The 15593-nt window shown below is 65.9% G+C and overlaps 3 protein-coding genes across 5 annotated transcripts; 1 reads left to right on the top strand and 2 right to left on the bottom strand.

Annotated features, from left to right (window-relative positions):
* The first annotated feature begins 957 nt into the window (after positions 1 to 957).
* On the top strand, positions 958 to 1700 carry NPB (neuropeptide B). Its single transcript, XM_060645131.3, has 2 exons — positions 958 to 1351; positions 1461 to 1700. The coding sequence occupies exons 1-2, from the start codon at positions 1109 to 1111 to the stop codon at positions 1587 to 1589; spliced, it is 372 nt and encodes a 123-aa protein (XP_060501114.1). The 5' UTR covers positions 958 to 1108; the 3' UTR covers positions 1590 to 1700.
* A 945-nt stretch (positions 1701 to 2645) lies between these two features.
* PCYT2 (phosphate cytidylyltransferase 2, ethanolamine) lies at positions 2646 to 9355 on the bottom strand. Of its 2 annotated transcripts, none has more exons than XM_078437993.2 (13): positions 9192 to 9355; positions 7381 to 7469; positions 6682 to 6843; positions 6409 to 6475; positions 5822 to 5906; positions 5666 to 5710; positions 4889 to 5027; positions 4616 to 4698; positions 4306 to 4383; positions 4037 to 4102; positions 3825 to 3890; positions 3476 to 3564; positions 2646 to 3380 (listed from the first exon to the last, which is right to left on the bottom strand). In XM_078437993.2, exons 1-13 carry the CDS (start codon positions 9278 to 9280, stop codon positions 3269 to 3271), a joined length of 1170 nt encoding a protein of 389 aa, XP_078294119.1. In that variant the 5' UTR covers positions 9281 to 9355; the 3' UTR covers positions 2646 to 3268. The 2 variants fall into 2 exon arrangements, with proteins under 2 accessions (XP_078294119.1, XP_078294120.1); XM_078437994.2 differs by lacking the exon at positions 9192 to 9355 and adding an exon at positions 8911 to 9172.
* A 391-nt stretch (positions 9356 to 9746) lies between these two features.
* On the bottom strand, positions 9747 to 15544 carry SIRT7 (sirtuin 7). 2 transcript variants are annotated; one of them, XR_009613984.3, is made up of 11 exons: positions 15382 to 15544; positions 15174 to 15311; positions 14949 to 15053; positions 13263 to 13333; positions 13092 to 13164; positions 12296 to 12394; positions 11985 to 12221; positions 11761 to 11841; positions 11497 to 11603; positions 10960 to 11045; positions 10258 to 10371 (listed from the first exon to the last, which is right to left on the bottom strand). XR_009613984.3 is itself a non-coding variant. In XM_060645119.3 (10 exons), the coding sequence occupies exons 1-10, from the start codon at positions 15472 to 15474 to the stop codon at positions 10173 to 10175; spliced, it is 1203 nt and encodes a 400-aa protein (XP_060501102.1). In that variant the 5' UTR covers positions 15475 to 15541; the 3' UTR covers positions 9747 to 10172. The 2 variants fall into 2 exon arrangements, 1 of the variants encoding a protein (XP_060501102.1); XM_060645119.3 differs by lacking the exon at positions 10960 to 11045 and having other exon boundaries at positions 9747 to 10371; positions 15382 to 15541.
* Positions 15545 to 15593: the final 49 nt, after the last annotated feature.

Below are 15593 nucleotides of genomic sequence, written 5' to 3' on the forward strand. Positions count from 1 at the left end.
GGGGAATTTTCTCCTGTGACAGGAAGTGCACACGAGGCACGGGGACGTGTCTGTACGCTGGAGCGCCGGGCCCTGAGTGCAGCCTCCCAGGGTTCCCGACCTCGCCGCCTCCGAGGGCTTGCCAACTCGCCCAAGGTCACAGCCCCCCTCCAGGCTGTTCCCACTTACCTGCCGCTTGGGACTTTTCTGCAGTGGGCTCCAGCCTGGTCCTCCCCGGGCCCGCTGGGCCTCAGGCTGAACACGTCGCTGCCCACCAGGCCCCGCTCACATCCAGCCATGTGTCTCTGCTCAGGGCTCCCTAACCTCGGGCTGCTTCCCCTCCTCCGGGAGGCACCCGCTCATCCCACCTGCCTTTGCCAACTCTCTCCCTCCAGTGAGCCACTCTGCTTGCCCTCCGGCGGCGGGGCGGCTGTTTTCCCATCTGTCTGTGGCTTGAGGCAGGGACTGGGTCTGATTCATCTCCTATTGAACACTGGGGTTCACCGAGAGGCCTGAGGCTCCCGAGGCCACCCACGGCTGGGGCAGAGCTGGGCGGGAAGGGCCTGCGGATTCTGGTCAGCTGTCCCTGGGTCTGGTTTCCCTGAGGTCAGGCCTGGCCTCGCCGCCCACCTCTTCCTAAAGGACCTCGGTAGTAGCAGCCGTGTTGGTAGAACCTTCCCCCGTGGGTGTGGGGCACCCAGGCCCACCCAGGCTTTGATCCCCTCAGGGAGCCCTGGCCCTGGGATCAGTGCCCCTTTAGGGCAGGATAAAGTGTCCCTAGGGCCCGGTGGCTCTCTCCCCAGCCTTGAGCACTGAGGACCTCCAAGGGGTAGAACTCGTAGGGCCGCGCGCCCTCCGGCTACTTGGAGGTTCAGTGCAGTCCCGCTTGCCCCCGCTCCGGCTGAGGCTCTACCCAGGCGGGACCGTGGGCAGAGGGAGCGGCAGGGGTGGGGGAGGATGGGGCCCCGATCCCCGGCAGGCGCGGAGGCGCTGCCCAGCACGGCTGCTCGCTCCGCGAGGCGGGGCCCGCCAGGTGCTCCGCGCCCGCCCCCGCGCCCCGCCGGCCACAGATATAAGGCGGCCGCGGCTGGAGCTCCGAGCCCCACGCCCGCCGCCGCCCCGCGTCCCCATGGCCCGGTCCGCGCCGCTGGTGGCCGCCGCCCTGGCGCTGTGCCTGCTGCTGGCGCCGCCCGGTCTCGCGTGGTACAAGCAGGCGGCGGGGCCCAGCTACTACTCGGTGGGCCGCGCCGCGGGACTGCTGTCCGGCTTCCGCAGGTCCCCGTACGCGCGCCGCTCCGCGCCCCCCGTGGGCGCGGGACCCCGGGGCCGGGCCGGCGCCTTCGCGGAGCCGCGACCCAGCCTGCGGAGCCTCGTGAGTGTGGCCGCCGGAGGGGGCGCTGGCGGCGGGGGGCGCGGGGGTCGGGGGCGGGGCGCGGGCGGCGGGGGCGTCGGTCGCTCCCTCAGCCTCTTCCCGCCCCCAGACCGTGTGTGTCAAGGACGTGACCCCGAATCTGCAGAGCTGCCAGAGGCTCCCCGACGGCCGGGCCACCTTCCAGTGCCGGGCGGACGTGTTCCTGTCGCTCCGCGCTGCTGACTGTCGCAGCGCCTAAGCCCCGACCACCGCGGAGACCTGGACCTCATCTGGCCCTGGCCGGTGCCCCCAGTGCCCCCTCCGTGCCCGCAGTAAACGGCTAAATGAATAAACGAGAAGCGCAGCCGGACTCTGAGTGGGGGTAGAGGGGCGGGTGGGTAGGCTTGTGTAGACGCCGCGGGACCTGCAGACCTGACCGGTCTCCAGACGCTCCCGGCCCCCGTCCGGCTCTGGGCCACCGGGCTGTGGTGAGATAGCCCGCACAGAGGCACCATCCCCAAATCCACACCGCCCTCCCGGGGGCACTGGAAGCCTAGCCCCACGCCCCGCTCCTGCTCCCACTCCGGCTCCCGGAGGTGGTCTCCGCGTCCTGCCTCTCCAGCCCCTTCACCTCCCTGCCTTTGTCCACGCAGCTCCCGGGTTCCCCTGGGAGGTGCTGCTGCCTGAGTTGTCTAAGCCAGTTCCAGTGTCCTGGTCAGAGAATTCCTCTGTGACCGCCCTATCCCGGGGGGGAAGGGGGGGGACCCTCCTGCCTCAGGGATGCGCACTCTGGCTCTGCCTTGCTTCCTGGCTTTCTCGAGGACAAAGCTGTCCCCTGCTGGAGGGGCGGCTCCCGGGTGGTTCCCTAAAGGCCTCAAAGTACTGAGCACAGGGCAGCGGGTCCTCGGGTCGAAGGAACGAGCAAACAGGCCAGGCAGCAGGGGGGAGGCCGCCAGCGGCGCAGCATCTCGGGGCTGGTCCGGGCTGCTCAGAGGCCCCGGCACCAGAACTGCGCGGGGCCCAGGCGGCCCTTCACCTCTCCTCTGACCCACAGCAAAGCACGTGGCCCCCACCCTCGAGGAGGGTGCGGCCGGGTCTGCAGCGGCCTCCCCCACACTTGCCGGGAGTCCCGGTGGATTCCTGTCCCCCCGCCCCAGGGAGGCCGATCTGGACCTCCCTTCACAGGATTCAGCCTGAAGCATCTTGGGGTCCTAAGCTGGGGAGGGGGGGAGGTTCCTCGCTGCCACGTTGCCTGCCGCGCCCTCAGTACGTGGATGGTGGGGCGGGGAGCAGGGCCAAGAGCCCAACACAGAGCACCTCCCACCAGGTTTATTGGGTTGTGCGCCAGCCAGTCAGGTACAAAATCACGAACAGTCTGTGGGGGAGCAGCGAGGCCGGCCAGGGAAGTGGGGGGCACAGTGCCCAACAGCCAGGCCCAGGGCACCAGGGACGTGCCACGGGTTAACAGGTATCCACGCAGGAGATGGCACGGTCTGCACCCTGAGACGGAAAGGGGGTGCCCCCCTTGGCTCTCTGCTCCCCTGAAGCTGGCTTCAATGATCCAAAGGGCGGAACGGGCACCGCCTCGAGCTGGGCAGCAGGGCCGTCCTGGGTCTGCGGAGCTTCGGGGGCAGGGAGAGCTGAGCTGGGCCTCCACCGGCACACAGGGCAGCGCCCCTCCAGCCGCAGGTGCCCTCTGCTCACCCTGTTCGCCGAGCCGCCCCACCGTGCCGCGGGCCCTCTCTGTGCGGCTCAGCGGGAAGGGCACCTGGCCGGTGGGGTGGGAGGCAGCGTCCTCCACTCTGGCCCTTCCGGGACGGGGCCAGTCAGAGGGAACACCGGAGGCTTTGTTGAAACCGCGGGAGCCAAGCCCTCAAGGCGCAGGGAACAGAGCAGGGGGAGGGCCGGCACCCGGGCGCTCCGGTGACCTTCCTCTGGTCAGAAGTCACAGTCACTCTCCCTCTCGGGATGCACCTCCTGCCGACGCCTGGCCTCCAGGAAAGCCAACTCCTTGGCCTCCTTCTTCTGGTTCCGGGCCTCGTACTCTAGCCTGGGGGCCAGGCCAGGGTGAGCCGTGTGCCCGGGCCTGGGCCTCGTGGCTCTCTGCGCCCCCCCCACCCCGGGCCCCGCCAGGACCCCTCTCACCTGTTCTTGATGATGCGCTGGACGATGAGGTCCGTGGTAAGGTCGTTCCCGCTGTCGATCTGACAGAAGATGCCCCTTCTCTTGGGCTCCTGGGGGCCAGCGGGGAGGGGAGAAGATGAGGACCCTCCTCTGAAACCTGAGGACACTGCCCAGCTGCCCGGGCCCAGGGGGCCCTCAGGGAGACCAGAACGGGTGCCGTCAGTCCTGCCTGTTAGCAACCTGCCTCGTCATAGCGGGGTGCCGCTGGACTGGCAGTCCTCACCCGGCCTGGGTCCCAGGCGTCGTGAGGCCCCGGGGACGCTAGGTGGCTGAGAAACCTCCCGCCCGGCGCAGGCCCAGCACAACCCACCTGGTAAGGGTCTGAGCCGTCCTTGTCAGGCACGATCTCCGTCTTCCCGTGACACACCAGGTCCACCTGGGGAGGGAGCAGGGATCAGGGAGTACGCCCCCCCCCCCCCCCCCCCCCCGGTCCTCCCCGGCACTCAGGGCCCTCCTAGGGAGAGGCTGCAGCCGTGTTCTCAGCCTGGCCTCCCCTGCGACCTGGCCCGCCAGCAGCCTCACCTTAAAGTGGTCCAGGAGCTCCGCTGTGACCGAATACGGGGCCCCGATCACCACTTCCGACACGTACTACGCAGACACGGAGCACAGGTGGTTAGCTAGGAGCCTGCCCGGCCAGAGGGTGCCGGGAGAGGGCTCTCGCTGCTAAGGAATCAGGGCCTGGGGCGGCAGCACGGTGGGGCTGGCCGGCCGGAAGCCCGAGCCTCCTGGATGCCCTGGGACCACGAGCCTGGGAAGGAGACACCACCCAGGCCACCCGCCTCGGCACGTACCCGGCAGGCCAGCACGCTTAGGGTCCGCTCGTGCAGGTTCATGATGGGGTAGTTCTTCCCCTTGTAGTGGTTGACCTCCTAGGGCCAGAGCGAGGTCGGGTGAGCAGGCAACCCAGGGCGGGTGAGGGCCGTGATCCCCCAACGGTCCCTTGTGGGTGGGGCCGCCCCGGGCCCCAGAAGAGGCCCCGGTTTGTGTCCTCCGCCTCCACCAGCATCCAAGGCCTCACCTCCCGTGGGCCCCCCGACCCAACCTCCACCCCAGGAACCCCCGCGGGCCCCCACACCCTATCCGCTGTCCAGGGAGTGAGACCTGGTCAAAGTGCAGGCCAGCGATGACGTAGGGCCTCTCTGCCAGGCCGTGCACCTTCTCCAGGAAGTCCACGTGGCCGATGTCCATGCCGCAGTTAAGGAGCAGGTAAGAGAACCGGGGGCCCCGGCCGGCTCCCTCACACGCCACCCCGGTCTGGGGGCCCGTGGAGTCAGTGAGGCCCCTCTGGGTCCCGTGGCCCGGTGGTACAGACGTGGCTATGCAAAGAAAAGGCCCAGGACGGGGGCGACCCTCCCACTAGGTCCCGGAGGATACGGAACAGGTCAAAGGCGCCAGCCACGTAGATGACCGTCTCCCCTGGCTGGGGTTCTTTCCCAGAAGCGAACTGGATGATCTTCTGGGACGTCTGCAGGAACTGTGACACCCCCGTCCAGGGGTTCCGTCCCCCCGGGCACTGTAAGCCGAGAGGGGTCTGGTCGGTGACACGCCTCGCGGGCCCGTCCTTCACCTGTCCCCACCCCGGAGCCCCTCCTCTGAGCCTGGGGCTGCCCACACCTGCCTGCCCGGCTGTTCTGGGAGCAGGCAGCAGGGACCGTGGACCAGAACCCGAGCCCCAGCCGCAGCCTGCCAGCTCGCTCAACCGTCTGTGTGCCGGACGGTGGGGGCCCAGCGGGCCAGGCCCAGTCCATTCCAGGGCCAGGCTGGGTAAGGTCCCTGTGACCAGCAGGACATGGCTCCACCCCATGGCCACGGCAGGCACCGCGGCCAACACCGCCACGGCCTGACAACTGGCCCGCCGGTGGACGCGGCCCCTGTGGGGATCCGGCACCCTGAGGCCACCTTCTGGTCACCTGGGAGGAGCCTTCGGAGGAAAGCGTCTCCTTCCTTCCTGGGTGTCAGGTGAGGGGGTTACAAAGGGAGAGAGGACCAGGCCGTCCAGTTAGAGGCCGCCAGACAGGGGCCGCTGTGACCGGCCAGTTCGCCAGGCCCGGTGGTCAGTGCCCAGCCAGGGCGCAGAAGGCAGGGGGCTGCGTGAGGGGCCCGGCCGGCCTTTCCCCAGGGGCGGCCCGGCGGGGGGACGTCAGTGCTCACCTTGCCAAAGCTGTCTGCGTATTCCCGGTACTCAGAGGACATCTCCTGAACGGAGGGATGCGGGATGTGAGTCCACACAGGGGTCAGGACACGGCAGGCTGGGTGCTCCCTCGCTCCCAGCGGTGTCCTCAGCCCCGGGCCCCCCCCCAGACTCGCCTCACAGCTGTGATGCGCCTTGGTCACCAGCAACATACGGCCGACGAGGTCTGTGGTGGACACGCCCTGGGTGCGCCTGCACTCTCTGGGGACAGAGGTGGGGTCAGGGCTCGCGTCCCGGACACGGTCGAGGCCCCACCTCCGGCTCACCCCAGCCCCCCGCCGTGCCGCGTGCAGACCAGAGAGCGGGAAGGCCGCTGTGCTTTTATCAACCGAAGGAAATGACAGAATAGAGGAAAAACGCTGCTGAACCCCAAGCGTGAGGCGCTGGGTGGGCAGGCCAGCCTCGGGGAGGCGGCGGCTCCGGCCCCCGCCGCACCCCGGACTCTCAGGTCTCGCCCTGCGGCGCGTTCTCTGCCAAGGGCGTGCCGGGCCGCGCCGGCCTTCTGAGTTAGTCACCGGCGACAGAACCCGCTCCCCGGTCACGGCCCCGTGCGCCTACTGTAGGCCTACGACACGCCAGCCCCCCACGCTGCGGCCCTGCCTGCTAGACGCGGGCCACGGCCAATTTCCTCGCGGGCAGCCAGAGCCTGGGGGAAGCTTCGAGCCCCACTCCTCGAGAAGGCGGGACCCTTGCTGCGGCTCACCTGTACCTCCCAGCCTGCTTCACTTCCTCGTAGGTGTCCCTGCCGTCTACGGTCAGTGTGATGTCATCTAAGGGGCAACACACGCGCGGGAACGAGGATCCTCAACCCAGAGCCACGCAGACTTTTAGGACCCCCAACCCTCCTCCCAGGCCCGCCTGGCACGCGGGGACTCGCTAGTGGGGAAGGAGCCAGGCCTTTCCCAGATCCCCCGAGGGCTCGGTGCTGCTGCCCCAAGTGTGCGGAGGTCCCAGAGCCCCAGCCCCGCCCGCTCACCGCCATGGACGCAGAAGTCGCAGCTGTACTTGTCCAGCGTCTCCAGCGTGGTGACGTAGGGAGCGGCTGGCACCACCTCGTCCACCCACTTGATGGCCTGTACCATCTTGTATCTCTCCTCCTGAGTGAACACCGGGGGCCCCTTGTGCTTGGAAATCTCCTCTAGAGCCGGAGAAAGGACAAGGATGAGGCCTGTGAGCTCTGGGGGGGCTGGGCCACAGGAGCCCCCGCCCGGCACCGAGCAGTCTCTGACCACGCGTGAGCTCCGTCGCGGGCAGCTGTCTCTGTCACTGCGCCCTCGGCCCACAGGGCAGGAACACACCCAAGCGGACACCGCTCTGTCCTCTACGGGCCAGCGCAGGTGCTCACGATGTGTTTGCTGGACAACTACACGGTCCCTTCATCGGGTTCCAGGTAGTCAAGCGCTCCCTTTGACAAGTGGGTGCTCAGTCCTCGAAGGCCCTGGGAAGCAGGTCGATGCGGATGTGTGTGCGGAGTGGGCGGCAGAGCCGGAGGCTCGTCCGTTGGCTGCACTGCTCAATGTGAGACGCACAGCGGGAAAGCCCTGGGGGCGCTAAGTCTGGGTCTGGAGTCGGGGTGAGCATGCTGAGCTGTGATCTTCAGAAAGACGGCCTTGGGTCTGGTCTCACCCCTCGCAGGGCCCTGCAGACTTAGTGAAAGGCGGCGGCCCCAGCTTACCATCGGTGTGCACACCCACGATGAGGTAGTCGCCCATGGCCCGTGCCTGGCGCAGCTGGTTAGAGTGGCCGTAATGCACCATGTCGTAGCTGTGAAAAGGACAGGGTGCTGAGTCCCTGTGCTGAGGACGCGCAGTGAGCAGCTGGAAGCAGAGATGTGGGGGGTGCAGCTTCTGACAAGCCACCACTGGGAGCTGCTCCCCGGGGTCTGGGCTGAGCCTGGGCTTTCAGGGGGAGGGGGGTACCCGGCTCTCCACACCACCGCACCCTGGGCCACATTCGGCAAGCGTGACAGGGGCCGGACTGTGCCCAGGGGCAAGGCCTGCTGGTCCCCAGGGCCGGGGAGCACACGGCACATACTGTGCGCCCCAGACCTGCCACGGAGCTCTGCCCTTTGCTCTCAGCCCCTCCGCTGTCCAAACGCCAACTGCGGCAGGCAGTCCCTTTAAGCTTTAAACTGACAGTAACTTAGGAGCTGGACTCTGTTCCACTCTGAGGCAGGTGGACAGTCTTGGGGCCAACACAAAACAAAGTCCAAAAATGAGCAAAGGCAACGGCTAGCTTCGGAAATCCTGCTCGTTCCCCCCTGGCCTCCGGAAACTCAGCGAGCCTCTGCTCTCTGGGGCCAACCACCACCTCCCTGGCCTCTGGTTGTAGAGCTCTTATCCTTTGATCTAGGCCTGGTTAAGAGTAACTTCTCAGCTGAAGACTCAAGGGCTCCCCGCGTGTGCCGAGGGGAACCCGCACGTTTCTCTGGGGGCCCCAAGTTAGCCCCACAGGAGCTTTGTTTCCTTCTAGCTTCATGTTGTCTCCTGAGTAGGTGACACTGCCCCCGCTTCTCCAGGTGACCCTCTTCCACTCCATGCCACCTGCTGCTCCCGCCACAGTGCACCAGTCCCGGCACAGAAGCCTGTGGGGTCACATGGCTCCGGCCCTGGGGTGAGGGAAGAAAAGTCCAAATCCAGAGGCACGACCGGTCCTTAAGCTCACTGCACGGTCTGGGCCAGGGGTGCAGGGTGTGTCCTAGCTGCTGTGGCCCGTGTGGCCATGGGTGGCCTGCTGGGGTAGGGGCCCGGCCCGACCAGGGCCAAGGTCAGAGTCCACCAACAGAAGCCACGCTCCCTCTGCCCCGGGTGACTGTGGTGCAGCTGCAAAGTCACGGCAGCCCCTCTTGCTCTCCTTGGAAGCTGTAAGCTAGCAGGGATGGGGGCTGCCCTCTCTCGGATTCCATTAGGTAAAGGGGGAGAAAGCACTCTAGGTGGCAAGACCTCAGTAGAGGTCAGTCTTCCTCTTATCTGTTGACAGCCCCAAACTTATCTTGAAACAAGTCCAGCTGTCTGGCTGGCCAGAAGAGAGAAGGGAGGGGGCACTGTAACCCTCCTGGGATGGCCCCGGGGACCTGGGGGCCTCACTGGGGGTCTGGGACACCAGCAAGTCCTGCCCTGATCCCTGCCCAGGCAACCCAGGGGAATCTCTCCGATCTAGCGATAGGCGAGCTGGGCAGCACACGGCTCCTTCCGAGGGGGCGCACCTCACAACACCAACGTGATTCCTGTCGCGGGGACCGGACACCCTCGCCCCGCGCTGCCACCGGCCAAGATTCGGGCGGGCGGCTTAGCGGCGGGAGCGGCAGCGCCGGGGGGCTGTGGCCCACAGCCGTCCGCGGCGGGGCGGGCGCGGGTCGGCCCCGACTCGCTGCCCGCCCCTCGCGATCCACGGCCGCCCCGGACACCGGGCGCAGGCAGGGCCACAGGCACGTCTCCGGGCGGCGGCCCCAGCCCAGCCGCCCCCGCCCCGGCCGCCCGCGCTCACCAGCCGTCGCACCACACTCGCACGGCGCGCCTGCCCCCCGGCCCCGGCGGCTCGGCGCCCCGGGTCGCCCCGTGCCCGTTCCGGATCATGGCCCCGCAGCGGCGGCGCGGCCCGGCCGGTTCCCCGACTCCCAGCGGCCGCCGCCCGGCGGCCCCGCCCCACCCGGCGCACGCGGCGTCACGCGGGCCTCACCCGCCGCGCGCGGCCAATGGAGAGCACCGTCCCGCCCCCCGGCGCCCCGCCCGCCGCCCACAGCCCGCGGCCAATGGCGTGAGCTACGGGGCCGCCCCGGAACCGAGCCCCCGCCCCTCGGCGCGCGGCCAATGGCGTGAGCCGCCACCGCCGAGCCCCGCCCCCGCCCCGCCCGGCGGCCTCCGGAAAGTCCGTCTCCCCCGCGCGGCCAATAGCGTCAGCGCACCTGGCCGAAGAGGCGGGGCAGGGCCACGTGGGGCCCAGCGTCCCCGCCCCGTCCTGTCCCGTCCCCCAGCCCCACGAGCCCGGCGGGGCGCCCGCCCCCCACCACGCGCCAGCTGGACAGTCACAGGACACTCGAGGGACAGTGCTGAGATGTTTAATAACAATAAAAAGGGCTGCTGAGAGCCGAGGCCCAAAACCACCCCTCTGCCGCAAACCCCACACGGAAAGAGGTTCCTATAAAGTTAACAGGTTTCAGTACGAAGTAGTAGAAAGAGGGTTGAGGCCCCTGAGACTAGCCTGGTGAATGAGGTAAGGCAGCCGCGCTTCCTCTCGGCCGGCCAGCTGTGCAACGACCCGAGCTCTGTCCCCAAAGAACGGCACGGCCGCCGCCGCTTTATGCAGAGGCTGCACAGGCGAGGCGTCCTCCCGGAGACGCGCACAGCGGTGCAAGGGGGCTTCCGGCCAGAGGATTCTGGCTGGACCCCGGGGCAGTCCTGGCCGGGCCCCCCACGAACAGGCGTTCCGTCCTCTGCAAAGTGCCAACTGTTCCCGTCAAGCACCGGGTTACGTTACTTTCTTCCTTTTTGTGCGTTTAGTGCAGCCCCTGCCAAACCAGCCTCCCAGCACCGGGGCGGAGCTAAGTGGCGCAGCCCGCTCTCCGGGCGGGGGCTCCTCGCGGCTCCTGCACAGCGACTTCCGACTGTGGGTGCCTTCTTCACCCGCACGCAGGGGGGTCGCCAGGGAGAAGATCGGGTCCTGCCACCTACCGAAAAGGGAAAGCTGGGTCAGACGTGCCTGGGAGCCCCTCAGTCACAACCTGCCCCAGGGCGGGAAAGCTGACTGCGGTCACCCTGCTGCCCTCCCCTGGGGTCTGAACTGTGGCCAGGCTCTGCCTAGCGGCAGTTCCGTCACACCCGAGCTACAGAGCAGCTGCCGGACGGCTAAGGTTCCTGAGTGATTCAGACCAGCTCGGCCCCGAGAACTGTGTCCTTGCTGGTGATCGAGCAGGCTGTGCGCGCCCAAGGTGGGGCAGCGGTTGGTCACTAGCAACTCTGGGTCCCACCTTTCAATTGTACGGTCAGGGGTGGGTGGGCCAGACCCTCTCCCTCTTCCCAGACTGCCAGACCTGAGGGGGGGGTGGGGGGGGGGCGGGAAAGGCCAGCTGACTAGGGAGGCGCGGCCTACAGACTACACCGTGAAGAGATCATGTGTCTGACGGAGATGTAGAACCACATATCATAAACTTAAGATACAGATAAGCACTGATAAAGAAAATGAGCTAAGTTAATGTAAAAAAAAAAATACAGTACACAATAGGCCCACATTACAGAACAGCACAAACATAACATACAAGAATTGCCAGGCCCAGAAGGTGAAGGGATCCTTAATTCTTGAACCCTTTGATTAAAAGAAGTTATTGATTTCCCCTATAAGACCCTGAAAATTCACAGAGAAAGAAAGTGTAAACTTTTTACTCAATACATACACCACGTCTAAATTATCACAAATTCTGTATTAAGGTACAGTTTAAGCTTCCCCAAAGTACACCAGCTCCCCGAACCGAGTGCACCGAGATCCTGTTTGGAGATGCCGAGACCACGTCCCTTCAAGGCACCTTCGCGTCCAGGCTGTCGGAGGTAGGAGGGGGGCTCTCCAGGCACACACTGGCACATTCTCTCTCCCCATGGGGAGTCACACCAGCCGGGGGGCCTCAGCTGATGCCTCTGCCACTCCCCCTTGCTGGCAGAGGCCACCAAGCTGGGGTCACGCCTCAGACACCATCTGCGACAACTCAGAGCATTCTCTACACTCAGTTCACGAGAAAAGACAGATGCGGTCCATCCACACAGGGCAGGGAAGGGGGGGGATGCACCCGTGCCCCCCTCACCTGCTGTAGGGGGGGATCTCCAGGCCCAGCTCGTCCATGAGGAGCTGCATGACGTCATCACACTTCCCATGAAGCTTCAGGGCAGCCCAGTCATCCTTCGGGGTCCACTGGGGACAGGGGAAGGCGAGTGAGGATACCTCACTTCTTCCCAATGGCCCTTTCCTGCCATATCTCTGTGACCCAGGACACGAGCATCCAGGAACTCTCTGGTTCTCCTGTTCTAAGGCCCAGGTCTAAGGAGGTGTCTCTGGGTGCTCAAGTTACCTGCAAGTTTACAATGTAGAGCTTGGGCCGCCTGCTGGGGGGCTTGGTCATGCACCAGAGGCGTGGATACTTCTTTAGAACCTGCAGGAATGGACGGACGGACAGAAAGACCACATGCACAACAGCGAACGAAGCTACAGGAAGCTAGCTTCTAACACTGAACTGGCCAGGGACTGGCAGTTCTCCCCTCCCCTCCGGTCCCGTCCGCGGCGCTGTTCACGTACCTTTAGGCTGGAACCCAAACACAGGATCGTGTCTGCCTTGCTGGCAGCCTCAGTGGCTGCCTCCCAGTTCAGAGGCTGCCCCAGCGTGCCCCGCTCCCCAAAGTGCACAATGGTGTCCCGGAGCTGGGCCCCACACTTGTGGCAGGCCCGGCCCGTCTGGTGCCGGTGCAGGGCGGTGCGCTCAGTCACATCAAACACCCTCACGTATTCCCTGTTGGGTGTGCAGGCCGTACAGACCTGAGGAGGAGAGGGCGCCGTGAGCAGGAGCCGCTGGCCCGCACAGGCCCGCGAATCCCAGAGGGACCGCTCACTTCAATGTACATGTTCCCGTGGAGCTCCGAGATGGCCGTCCGCGGCAGCCCGCTCCGCAGGTGGAGCCCGTCACAGTTCTGAGACACCACGTGCTGCACCTGCGGGGCAAGCAAGGGCAAGTCAGCAGGTGGCCTGTGAGGGGCTGTGCTCAGTAGTGAAAGCAGTCCTTGACCCTGCCCGGAGTCCCCAAACCGGGGCAGCTCCGACCCCGTGTGGAGCCTCACAGGCAAAACCGGAGCGGCAGGCCGGTCCCAGCAGCAGGTCGAGGGGGGTGGGGGTGGGGGTGGGAGTGGGGGGGAACCCAAGCTGCCCCCGACCAACGACCAACCCGGAAGCACTTAGCGAGCTGGGAGTGCAGCTGTTTGCTCTCGGCAGGGAAGGGGCTGGGGCCCGAAGTGACACTCTCTTGGGTCCTTATGTTTCAGGTCACTGAAGGACCAGGAGGACTGACCCTTCCCTACTTGGTTGAAAGCGCTCGGCAGAGGGTCTTTAGGGTTCCCACAAGCCTCCCCCGGACGTAGGTGGCTTCTGAGGTCGGTGGGGACAATGTGAGAGAAACACAGGGGGGAAAAGCCACCAGCGGCTCTGCGCCTGAGGCCGGCCCTACGATTCACGCGAGAGACTACCCTTCTCTTGAAAAAGCAGCACCGGAGTCTAAAACACTCTGTGGGCGCTTCTCCCAGGGGTCCCTGGGACAGAGGTATGATGCAGTTGCCATGTGGGCACAAAGGTGGCCCTCCAGGTCCTGTGCCAGGGACCCGGCAAGTATACTAGCTAGCCACACCGGGCTCTTACCAGCTTTTGCTCGTGTAAGCGGGCGATGCTCATGTGGGTGAGGGTTGGCTCGGCCTCACTCAGGTCAGCAGCACTGCCAGGTGGAAGGGAAGCAAAGGCGTGGGGAGCTGTGAGGTCAGGCCCAAGCTGCCCCTGCTCAACTGGCTGGGAAGGCTGCATCAGGCTGCTTACCTAACGCTTCTCCCTTTCTGAAGCAGCGTCCACACTCCATTAGGGCCCCGGTAATCTGGGATAGAGGCTGCCTGCATGTTCAGAAGGACGAGGCCAGTGAAAATGCATCACTACGGGAATTGGCAAAAGTCCCCCAGACGAAAACTCAACGTTTTTCTCTTGATGTGTTCCAGACTCGTCTGTGCCCTGGCCTCCGTTCATTCCACAGGCTCAGCATTTCCTAGTCCAACCTGCCTGAACCCAGATGGAGTGGCTCCTTCCCTCTGCCCGGACCCCTGCCCCCACCCGGTCTAGCTCCTCCCTCCGGCTTCCGAGGAGTCCTGCCTCCTCCGGGAGCCTCTCCAGCACGAGTACAACCTGGGCTCTGCAGCCCCATCTGTCCTCCAAACCAAGGGAGAGGACGGGTCAGGCTGATCTGTGTGTCCCCAGGGCCGAGCCAGTGCTCAGGAAACACTTAGCAAATGGTGGCACCCTAGGTAGGAGTGCTGGTCTGTCCCAGTTCTGACACCCGATACGGTGTTTCCTGACCTCCCTTGACAAAGACAGCCAACCTCTCCAGACGAGCTGAACACCCTGAATGTCCTTAGTTCTCGATGCAGAGAAACGAAACCACCACGAGACAAGCCAGAAGGTGTGCTCAGAGCAAGGAGTCTTACATTCCCTAGGCTGTGAATGACATCCCTTCTGGGGAGCCCTGTCTCCTCCCCGCGGTTTAGGCTCAGAAAAATGCCCACCCCAAGCAGTGTGGTTCTGAATCACACTGACAAGAGAAACCTCAAACAGTGATGCTCAGAGCAAACTAAAGAGCAGGACTTTCAGAGACGACAGGAATGACTGGAGGACGGAGACCCGACCACCAGGGTCTGCAAGTTAGGACGGTCAGCGCGCCTTACGCGATCTCGCTGGATCTTCCCCTGGCCCTCTCCTGTAAAACCTTACTCAACCTTCAAGGCCCGGCCTCAACGCCGCCTCGCACACGAAGCAAGCTGCACGGATGTCCCAGCTCTCTGAGACCGCGGAGGGCGTGTCTGCATGTCTGCTCTGGCAACCCGGCCCGGCCAGCATCCCCTCATCACCCGCGGCCTCCCCGGGGCCAGAAATCCTCCGTGTTCACCTCTGCCGGGCCCACACGTGGGTCACGCTCCACAGGCACCCATCAGGTGGACAGGTAACACTCTCAAAGCTAGCCGTGTTCAATGGCCCGAGATAGCTTCTCAATAAAATGTCCCCAAACCCAACGCGTTTCTCTTCTTTACCTGGTGTACTCTAATTCTAACTACCTCGCGATCTACTTACTTTCCTTCAACATTCAGGAAATAACAACGAACGCGGAATCAGGAGACGGTCTGGGGCTTCACTCTACCCACATAACCTTGGGACAGTGAGTTAACCTCCCGGACTTGAAACGAGGAGGTGCCTGCAAGCCCTAACGTGTTATGTCCTGTTTTACTCCTCTTCCCTCCTTGCCTCGAACGGGGCATCACAAAAACTGCAAGTGTTTACAAGTATTTATGCCCTGAATGAAGTTTGAGTCCTTTCGAGCTTCTCGACTGTGCTCTCCTCGGTCCTGGGTCCTGGGTCAGTCACCCAGAAGGGGGCGCCCCACACCCGCCCCCGGCGCTCCGGGTTTCTCCCGGGCCTGGGAGCCGACGCCGGGGCGCGGCCGCCCACGCCTCGCCGCCGTACCGTGCTGATGCCGGCGCCCGTGTAGACGACCAGGTACTTGGCGTTCCGGACGGCGCCGGCCAGCTCCCGTACTTTCCTCCGCAGCTCCTCCGGGTCGTCGCACACCTGCCGAGACGCCGAGGCCGGCCGTAAGCCCCGCCCCCGCCCCCGCCCCCGCCCGGCTAGAGGTCCGGCCCCGGCGGCCCGCCGACCGAGCCCCCGCGCCGACCGAGCCCCGGGACTCGCCTCCTCCTGCCGCCGCTTCAGGCCCTCGCGCCGCCTGCTCCGGCCCTGCAGCTCGGTCACCAGGTCCTCGCTCTCGGCCAGGAGCCGGCCCTCCTCGGCGCTGCGCTCCGCTGCCGCCTTCCTCAGGATGCGCGACACCTGCGGGCGCGGGGCGGGCGGTGAGGGCGGCGCGGGGCGGGGGCGCGGCGCGGGGCGGGCGGCGGCGTACCTGACGGAGGCGCTCCCGCTGCTGCTCCTCCCGCAGCCTCCGGACCCGCTCCGCCGCCTTGCGCTCCGAGCGGCTGGGACCCCCGGCTGCCATCACTCCCGGGAGACCCGCGCTTCCGCTTCCGCCTCCCGGCAGGCCGTGCACCGGCGCATGCGCGCAAGGTCCGCCCCGCCCTTCCGGCCCCGCCCGCGCGGCGCGCAAAGGAAGCACCT

This window comes from Panthera onca, chromosome E1, assembly GCF_046562875.1.
Source record: "Panthera onca isolate mPanOnc1 chromosome E1, mPanOnc1 haplotype 2, whole genome shotgun sequence".
Classification (NCBI taxonomy): Eukaryota; Metazoa; Chordata; class Mammalia; order Carnivora; family Felidae; genus Panthera; species Panthera onca.

Bases quoted from the DNA above. Each gene is read 5' to 3' on its own strand.
- NPB (XM_060645131.3), top strand. From the start codon at position 1,109: ATGGCCCGGTCCGCGCCGCTGGTGGCCGCCGCCCTGGCGCTGTGCCTG. The intron at 1,352-1,460 runs GTGAGTGTGGCC...TCCCGCCCCCAG, and splicing joins GACCCAGCCTGCGGAGCCTC to ACCGTGTGTGTCAAGGACGT.
- PCYT2 (XM_078437993.2), bottom strand. From the start codon at position 9,280: ATGATCCGGAACGGGCACGGGGCGACCCGGGGCGCCGAGCCGCCGGGG. The intron at 5,907-6,408 runs GTGAGCCGCAGC...CTCTGTCCCCAG, and splicing joins AAGCAGGCTGGGAGGTACAG to AGAGTGCAGGCGCACCCAGG. The intron at 5,711-5,821 runs GCGAGTCTGGGG...CCCTCCGTTCAG, and splicing joins AGGCGCATCACAGCTGTGAG to GAGATGTCCTCTGAGTACCG.
- SIRT7 (XM_060645119.3), bottom strand. From the start codon at position 15,474: ATGGCAGCCGGGGGTCCCAGCCGCTCGGAGCGCAAGGCGGCGGAGCGG. The intron at 12,395-13,091 runs GTAAGAGCCCGG...CTTGCCCCGCAG, and splicing joins GCTTACACGAGCAAAAGCTG to GTGCAGCACGTGGTGTCTCA. The intron at 12,222-12,295 runs GTGAGCGGTCCC...TCTCCTCCTCAG, and splicing joins ACGGGAACATGTACATTGAA to GTCTGTACGGCCTGCACACC.